The 9177-nt window shown below is 38.7% G+C and overlaps 1 protein-coding gene across 1 annotated transcript in view; it reads left to right on the top strand.

The window, feature by feature from the left end:
* GREB1L (GREB1 like retinoic acid receptor coactivator) overlaps positions 1-9177 on the top strand; it is a 301032-nt gene that overhangs the window by 171666 nt on the left and 120189 nt on the right. Inside the window, exons 6-7 of the mRNA XM_026456017.1 lie at positions 3162-3338; positions 6670-6792. Of these exons, the coding sequence (XP_026311802.1) occupies positions 3162-3338; positions 6670-6792 (300 nt within the window). The remainder of the gene's footprint in view (positions 1-3161; positions 3339-6669; positions 6793-9177) is intronic.

The raw sequence follows: 9177 nt of genomic DNA, 5'->3' as shown, positions 1-9177 counted from the left end.
TTCCATACAGAGCTTACTACCTAGTAGGCTGTAGTAGAATAACTTCAGAAAACATTTTAGCATTTGAAAAGCATTATTGTCTCATCTAATGAAACAGTTCAGGTGTGGCTCTGACTGTAGACAATGAAAGTCTCTCATAATGCATTTTTTGTTCAATGATTCTTTGTGACTAGAGAATCCTCTTAGAGTATGTCATAGAAAAGACACAGAAAACACCATCAGAATAATAGACTTCATAATCCTTAGAAATTAGTAGTGAGACCAAAGACAATGTGCTTTGGAATCAGAACTGTGTTCAAATTCCAGATTTGCCACTTAGTACTTTAAGAACTTCAGCAAGTATTTTAAGAACTTAAAGTTTTGGATTGCTTGTGCATATAATGGGGTCATTAACACCTACCTTGCAGGGTCATAAAGATCAAATGAGATGATGTCCTTAAAGCACCCACCAAGCACAGTGCTTGGGACATAGTATTTGCTCTTGAAATGGCAGTTATTTTACTATTGTATTTATTAAATACCCTTGCAGACTTGGAACCTTGCTTACTTTCTCTAGCCTTGTAAGTGGACATAATTTTTTACTGACCACTTCTCCATGTAAAAGTGCAGTGCAACAGCAAAATGGCAGAAGGTTTTTCTTAAATAAGCACATTGTTGGGATTTTTACGTGTTTGATACTCTATTGTCCAAAAACTAATATTCATCCAACATTTCTTAAAGTGGATGATTTTAATATGCATTAAAATATAGTGGAAAAATGATTAAGCTTCTGCTATTCTAGAACCCCTGTGGATTCAAATATCAATTTGTCTAAATTTTTATATAAACTGTGCAGATTCCAAAGACTATGGGGGAATTGATTTAAAAATATATTTAAAAATATATTGATCCAGTTGGTAGTGCATGTGTCCCAAATCTACCATGCAATTGGAAGACTTGATTGCCAGAAAAACTAACAGGTAATTTGGCTGAGAGTGGTGTTATTTTTTGTTTTCAGTGATAAGAACTTCAAGCAGATAAAATCTCCCTTGAAGGAAGGCTAATGCTGAAGCCATACAGAGTTTTAAAAATGGATTGTAGGATTCTAATTCTTTTATGTTGTTAACTTAGCATTAATGTGAAGATTCTCTCCTTTGCAGATTATTCTGACCCATGGCTTTTCTTCCTCTTCACGCTCTTGCTTTTCACCTCAGAATAGACAGAGGAAAAGATCAAACTTAACCTCGGTAGTTTGTGAATTCTAATTCTCACACTAATGTTTTCTAAACCACTTGGACCTATCAGTTCAGCCTCATGTTTTGGCACTGTTCTTGATTATTTTGACTGAAAGGTTCTTGTAGCTTTTTTCTGTGTTTTGGGTGTGGCATGTCTAATTCACAGGTCAGGCAGTTTTCCAGGAAGGTGCGACGGTCAAACCAGAATGTAGTTTCCACAAAGGCAGAGACTTTGCTTTGTTTCATGCTAAAAAACCTAATACGGTATTTGTTGGATGGATGGATGGATGGATGGATGGGTGAGTGGATGGATAGATGGATGGATGGATGACTTTGGTGACCTAGGCAGCCACTGGCAACCGTTTTTTGCAGGGGGAGGGGCTGCTTTTTTAAGGTATTGGACAAATAGTCAGATGCTCTCAAATACAATTCATCTCTGAATATATTTTAAGTCATTTATAAAATTATATTGTTTACATGTCTATAAAGTGGCAGTAATAAGTTATTAATTCTATGTAATTGACCAGAGGTTATGAATATCTCTTCTTCACCACTGTTTCCCCAGTGTTTAGCAAAATGCCTGGCATATGGGTAGATGCTCAATATATAGTTGTTGACTGAATAATAATAAATTGGACTTCCCATTTATAAATGCTTTGAATTGAAGGTTAGCATTCTGAGATTAGGATATTGTGAGATATTCTATCATTAATCCTTGTGGCTTTTCTCTTCTCTATTTATATATCTTTGTTAATTATTAATATTTATCAGGTTAGCTCAGAGGTCTGAAAAGAGTGTATCACTTCATCAGTGAATTTGTTTTCAGTTATTTACGTATAGAAATATTGCCTTTATACAATATGGAATGCCCTTTCTTATTACAACGTTTTTGTGCTTTTCATCTATGTAACAGTAAATGTGTTATGTCCTCATCAGACACAACTAAAAGAACTCACTCTTACTGTTTTTACTCTGTGTATTAAGGGAGACTGAAAAGTTAATTTTCAATAAAAAAAAGGCATGGCAAAAAAAAAAAGGCATGGCTTTTCATCTTCCCAGTTTTCTCTGTTTCTTCTTTTTTCCATGTCCCCTGTTCTAACCAGGTCACCAACATTTTTGTTTTGTTTAGTTTGTCTGAGTGAGGAATTGTTTGGATATTAGATCCGAAGGAATAATAAGCTAGTATGAATAAAGAAGTGTTAGAAAAGGAGAAATGGGAATCTCATGGTACTCCTGTCGGAAAGTATAGCTAGATCTCACAGAAACTGGAAGCTGATAGAGCCCTGAATTTGCACATCTGGCCCGTGCTCTGCTCTCCTCTTGGCAGATCAGCTTCGTCTTCATGGTTCTTGGTTCCCATACCCTAGCTTACATGTGGCTGACATAACCCTAATTTGGATTCCAATTCTGTAAAACCTTACAAATCCAGGGTCCAGTACCACCTGCCTGACTTTTTGTGTTTATTTCAAAATTCCAGGAGAGAGATTCTGACTGTCCCAGACTGGGTCAGATGGTGGGCCACAAGCTTACCAGCTGTGACCATGGAGGCAAGTTTGCGTGGTAGAGAGGGCAGAGATCCGGGTTATCTAAGGAAGGAGTATGTGGGGAAAAAAATAATAGACATTCTAGAACCAAGCTTTTTATTACATTATGTGCTCTATTTCCTTAACCATTATCTACTGTATTTATCAACCGTATTTCCTTAACCTTTTAGAGGCTAACTTTTCCTTTCCTTTTAGAGCAGCATTTAAATTATTTCCAGTCTTTCGCTGTTGCAAAATAACTCTGCTAAAGAAATGTGTACCTGTTTTTTTTCCCTCTGAATTATTTCCTTGAGATTGAGACATTTTTGGGTCACAGAATGTGAATGTTTCTATGCTGTTTAATACATAAAAGTATTGTATCAACTTACAAGGCCATTAGTAACATTGGTTTTCCTCACTTCAGGGTTTTCTGGAAATTGTATCGGCTGTGGAGAAAGAGGATTTCGATATTTCACGGAATTTTCCAACCACATTAACTTGAAGCTCACCACTCAGCCAAAGAAGCAGAAGCACTTAAAGTACTACCTAGTCAGAAGCTCCCAGGGTGTACTGTCTAAGGGACCTCTTATCTGCTGGAAAGGTAGTCAATTTCCAGGGGAGGGAATGGAGATTTCCCTCCATTCCCTTGGAGGGAAAAGGGGAGGGAATGGAGATTTTAGAGTGGTGACAAGTGACCCTTACAAGATTCAGAGTTCAGGTGGGATACAGATAAACATCTCAAGTTCAGAAGGATATCCAAAAATGTAAAGCCTTCTGGTATGTTATTTGACTTGCCCCTTACATTTTTAACAGAGACAATTCAAGTGTAGCAAAGTGCATGTCTCTGTATTTGTCTCTTGGGAAGGGGGTACAGCTCTCAAGGGGAAAAATGGACTTTTTCTAGCTCTTCTGTTATTTAGAGAGGACCTCAGAGTGACAGCTCCTTGATTAGATGCCCTTTTGACTCTATTTAATTTCTTTGGAGATTTTCGAACATCCGTATTTTTTTTCTATTTTAACTAGAGCTAAACATACTTAGAATAAACATTTATGTTCTCTTCATAATACCTGGGAAAATACACTATTAAGTTGGCAAAGTGTTATTTCTTATAAATTAGGAAGAACTTAACTTATTTATAGAAATGAATCCAGTTGAAACTTCACATCTTCATGTGCTTGATAGGAATTGACAGAAGTTCTCTTCACTGTGCTAAAGAAAAGAAGTATTTAATTATTATTCTATTGATCAGCTTCTTAGATGCTGAGATTTTTTTCTCCATATAGTAACTATCTTTTTGTTTTTTTGAGATGGAGTCTCGCTCTGTCGCCCAGGCTGGAGTGCAGTGGCATGATCTTGGCTCACTGCAAGCTCTGCCTCCCAGGTTCATGCCATTCTCCTGCGTCAGCCTGCTGAGTAGCTGGGACTACAGGCGCTCGCCACCACGCCCAGCTAATTTTTTGTATTTTTAGTAGAGACGGGGTTTCACCATGTTAGCCAGGATGGTCTCGATCTCCTGACCTTGTGATCCGCCCACCTCGGCCTCCCAAAGTGCTGGGATTACAGGCATGAGCCACTGTGCCCAGCCTATAATAACTGTATGTGTGTGTGTGTGTGTATATATATATATATATATATATATATATATTTTTTTTTTTTTTTTTTTTTTTTGAGACAGAATCTCCTTCTGTTGCCCAGGCTGTAGTGCAGCAGTGAGATCTTGGCTCATTGCAACCTCTACCTCCCAGGTTCAAGCGATTCTCATGCCTCAGCCTCCTGAGTAGCTGGAATTGCAGGCGTGTGACACTACACCCGGCTAATTTTTGTATTTTTAGTAGAGATGGGGTTTCACCATGTTGGTCAGGCTGGTCTCAAACTCCTGACCTCGTGATCTGCCCGCCTTGGCATCCCCAAGTGCTGGGATCACAGGCGTAACCCACCGTGCCTGGCCTATAATAACTATTTTTAGTGTTTCTATTTGTTGTCTATACAATATTTTTTCCTGACTATGAAAAACAGCATAATATTCCAAATTACAACTGCAGGTTTGTTTCTGAGTCCTTCACCTTAATTTCTCTTAGTTACCTTTGAAGTAGCGTTATATAGTTCTTTAGGAAATGGGTACATATTCCAAGACAGGTATCATCAGAACTTAAAGCTTCTGACCACTGAATCATAAGCTGGTGAATAAGTCTTTGTCCTATTAAATGGTTTTTCTCAGAAAAATCATTTTGAATGTCATGAATCCTAATAAAAGGGTAAAAGTAGGATAGGTATCACCTCCCTCCCTTTTAATTTCCTTCTTTAGCCTTGTTTTGGTGGCATAAAATATTTTTAACTTCTTAGTTAGTACTCAGTGGCAATTCATCTTTCCTTCCTTCCTTCCTTCCTTTCTTCCTTCCTTCCTTTTCCTTCTTTTCTTTTTTCTTCCTGTCTTCCTTCCTTTCCCTTTCCCTTTTTCTTCCTTTCTTCCTTTCCTTTCCTTCCTTTCCCTTTCCTTTTCCCTTTTCCTTTTCCTTTGCTTTCTTTCCCTTCCCCCTTTCCCCCTTTCCCCCTTTCTCTCCCTCTCCTCTCCCCTCCCCTCCCCTCTCCTGTCTTTCATTTCTTTCCTTCTTACATGATCTCACTCTGTTGCCCAGGCTGGACTGCAGTGGCTCACTGCAACCTCTCCCACCCAAGGCTCAAGTGATCTTCCTGCCTCAGCCTCCCAAGGAGCTGGGACTACAGACGCACACCACCGTGCCTGGCTAATTTTTGTAGTTTTTGTAGGGACAGGGTTTCACCATGTTGCCCAGACTGGTCTCGAACTCTTGAGTTCAAGTGATCCACCCACTTTGGCCTCTCAAAGTGGTAGCATTATATGCATGAGCCACCATTCCTGGCCTCATTTTTCTAATAAAGAATAACATTTGTGAGAGAGGCCTCACGTTTATAATAGTTGCTATTTTGGAGCTGAAATTATATTTATTTGTATAATTTATATATACACACATATAATATCAATATACGTATGTGCATATATTACATATTGGAGATATGCTCTTAGGCCAGAATACAGTACTCCTCATAGAAGGTCATAGCATAGAAGGTTATAGAAAACTGCTTCCAGTCATCGTATGTATTTGATAAAATTGGAGACACTGTAAAGGACCCTCTGTAATTAACTTTGTCATATAAAATTATTTATATTCCTTTTTCACATGCTACTTTTTGAGACTAGTAGGGTAAAATTTGGTTGGAAGTTAACAGCCCCACAGGCTGTGATAGTATTTACTGTCTACCTGAATCAGTACAAAGCACTAATAAAATATCATCCCAGAGGCCCATTAATACTGGCTTACTTAAAATGAAGCTTGGCATAGCATGATCAGTAACCACTTTGAATATTGGCTGTCTCCTTTAATAAGAACTGAGAATAATATTAATTTGAGCATTTAAAATTTTTCTCTACTGCCTATACATTTTTCTTTGCTTCTGTTTTTGGACCTAAATTAAGGTTGAGAAGAGAAGGTTATAGGCAGCCTAGACAGACCGTAGGTTACTGTTCTACACTTACACCAATCCCAGGTAGGGTGTTAACTGGTATTGAAAGGCCTATTAGGTTTTCATAAATTATTAATGTTTTAGCCTCTGTCTTACCCATAAAACTAGCATGACTATATTGGTTATGTATATATTTCCTCTGGGAACTAGTATGTAGGGAACAAAGGTCCAATTTCTTTGCAACCATTTCTTTGTCTTCCAAACAAAAGCATTGCATTCACTAGTTTAAACATTCTGTTGGAGTCAGGATGGGGAAGGGATCTCTAATAGAGAAGTGGCTGCCACTTAAGGAGCAACAATTTAATTTAGAGATTTTATGGATTGTGTCCCCATCACCTGTTTTAACAGAACATTGGTCACTTCATACAGTGTAATTTTTACTCTTTTCCAGAATGTAGAAGCCGACAATCCTCTGCTTCTTGCCACTCTATTAAACCAAGCTCTTCAGTGTCATCAACTGTGACCCCAGAAAATGGGACAACTAATGGATACAAATCAGGATTCACTCAGACAGGTATGGGGTATTTTTCTTTTGGCATTTCAAGCATCACATGTATATTTAATGAGGCTTTTTAAAGTATATATTTACTGCTGGCTGGTTTGAATAGAGAGATTTCAAAATAAAGGTATTACTTGAGTTAATATTAGAGTTAGAACTCAGCCTTGAGATGGGTTAATCCGTGAATGACCAGAACCCAAGTCCTCACAGTCCTGACAGTGGTAGGAAATTTAGCTGAAGCCTAGGACCTCATTCTAGGGGGAGACTGACAGTAGGCAATAAGTGGAAATCCAGACATGAGGGAAGTCTGCATCATAGCCATCCAGTGGCAAGTATTGGAGACACAGTCATGAAGACTGGAGTTCCAGGGTAGGGCTCTAGCTAAGCCCACAGAACATCACAGGGAGTAGTGCACCAACTGGGATACAAAACGAGGTCCCAAGCTAGGATTGTGGATCACAACGGATGAATCCAGGATCTAGTTTCTAGTGGTACAAAAGAGGCACTGGTTATGAGTAACTAGATAAAATCTTAGTGCCTGAAACTAGGTCACAATATCAGGACAGGATCAGCAGAATGACTGATCGTACTGAGCAGATAAGCTACTAGTCTGAGGCTTCTAAAAATTCCTCCAGTATAGAGCACCGGCCCAGGCCCTGAGGCCAAGATAAGATTCCAGGTGGAACTTCATGGTTCCAGGTGGCCAAAGGGCTGGAGGGCTTTACCTGAAGAGATCACTGCAGATAGTATTTGAGAAAATTACTCAGAACCAGCCTTGGTTATATCTTAGGCAAGAAGGAAAGTATTTTAAAAGTCTGTGAATTTTTTTTCAGTTCACTTGTTTTTTGTGGTGTACGTTTTACTCGTGTGATACACAAACTTCATAGCATCTGTACTTTGCCAGTGTTAACCACAAATTGAGAAGGAGGTGGTCTTCATTTGCTACATAGCATACCTCTTTCAAATTACTGTGAAATTCTGATGAGAGGGTCAATTGTTTCTACTTATTTTCAAGACAGAAGTGATTATTAGAATATATTAGCAGCAGCAGCAATGATAATAAGGCTAACTTTCTTTGGGACATTTCTTGCTATGTGCCTGTACTAAGCTAAGCCCACCTCTTCCTGGATTGTAAAAAGTTTGGCTTTTAAATTGCATGGGAGATATTTAGATAGAGGCTCTGATCTAAGAGAATAGACCACTTCCGTTTAGAATAAATGAGAGAACATAGTGTCACTACATATTCAAGAAAGAAACAAGTTAGCATTTGGCTCTGGCCATTGAAAGAATAGCCTTCATTACATTAATGACTCACCTACATGTCTCTCTTAGAATATCATTTTTGTAAGTTGATTGATCCCATAGTATATGTTATGCTGTGAAATATAATTTTTAAAACCACAGTATTAAAAGCTAAGATTTACTTCATTACAACAAAAACATATCAAGTGTTTATTTTGTTTTAAGAACCTTATCAGATGCTATAAGGCAGGGTTTCAGTACTCGACTGATGTCTGCAATGACTTAAAAAACACTCATGGCTGGGCATGGTGGTTCACGCCTGTAATCCCAGCACTTTGAGAGGCCGGGGTGGGTGGATAACTTGAGGTCAGGAATTCGAGACCAGTCTGGCCAACATGGCGAAACCCCGTCTCTATCAAATATACAAAAATTAGCCAGGCATGGTGGCATGCGCTTGTAATTCTAGCTACTTGGGAGGCTGAGGCGCGAGAATTGCTTGTACACAACCACAAGGTGGAAGTTGCAGTGAGCTGAGATTGTGCCCCTGCATTTCAGCCTGGATGATGGAGTGAGAGTGTCTCAAAAGAAAAAAAAAATAATATAAGGGATTAAAGAACAGTAAAACAGGGCCAGGCACAGTGGCTCATGCCTATAATCCCAGTACTTTGGTAGGTAGGCCTAGGCGTGTGGATCCCTTGAGCTCAGGAGTTCGATATCAGCCTGGGCAACATAGCGAAACCCCGTCTCTACTAAAAATACAAAAATTAGCCAGGTGCTATTGCAGTGAGTTGAGATACTGCCACAGCACTCTGGCCTGGGCAACAGAGCCAGACCCTGTCTGAAAAAAACAAAAGAAAAAGAACAATAAAACATGTAACCTTTCCTAAGAGGGAGAGATAGGTATGTAAATAAGCAGTTGTACCTGAAAATAATGACAAGATATTAAAATGTTAATAAGAAGTAATACAATTTTAATTCTACCAGAAAATATACTTTGTAAACAAATTTTGCTTTGAAAGAGGAAATCAAGATTCAGGCTTTAGCAAACGCTCCCCTAGTTGCCATCATGAGACATAGGCCAAGAGCAAGGGGAAGGCACTGACTGACTCACCGTGAACACAGTGGCCAAGTTTTTTTTTTTTTTTTTTTTTTTTTTTT

The sequence above is a fragment of the Piliocolobus tephrosceles genome, chromosome 18 (genome assembly GCF_002776525.5).
Source record: "Piliocolobus tephrosceles isolate RC106 chromosome 18, ASM277652v3, whole genome shotgun sequence".
Taxonomy (NCBI): domain Eukaryota; kingdom Metazoa; phylum Chordata; class Mammalia; order Primates; family Cercopithecidae; genus Piliocolobus; species Piliocolobus tephrosceles.
The sequence above is the reverse complement of the archived record's forward strand: the minus strand, read 5'-3'. Positions and strand labels throughout refer to the sequence as shown.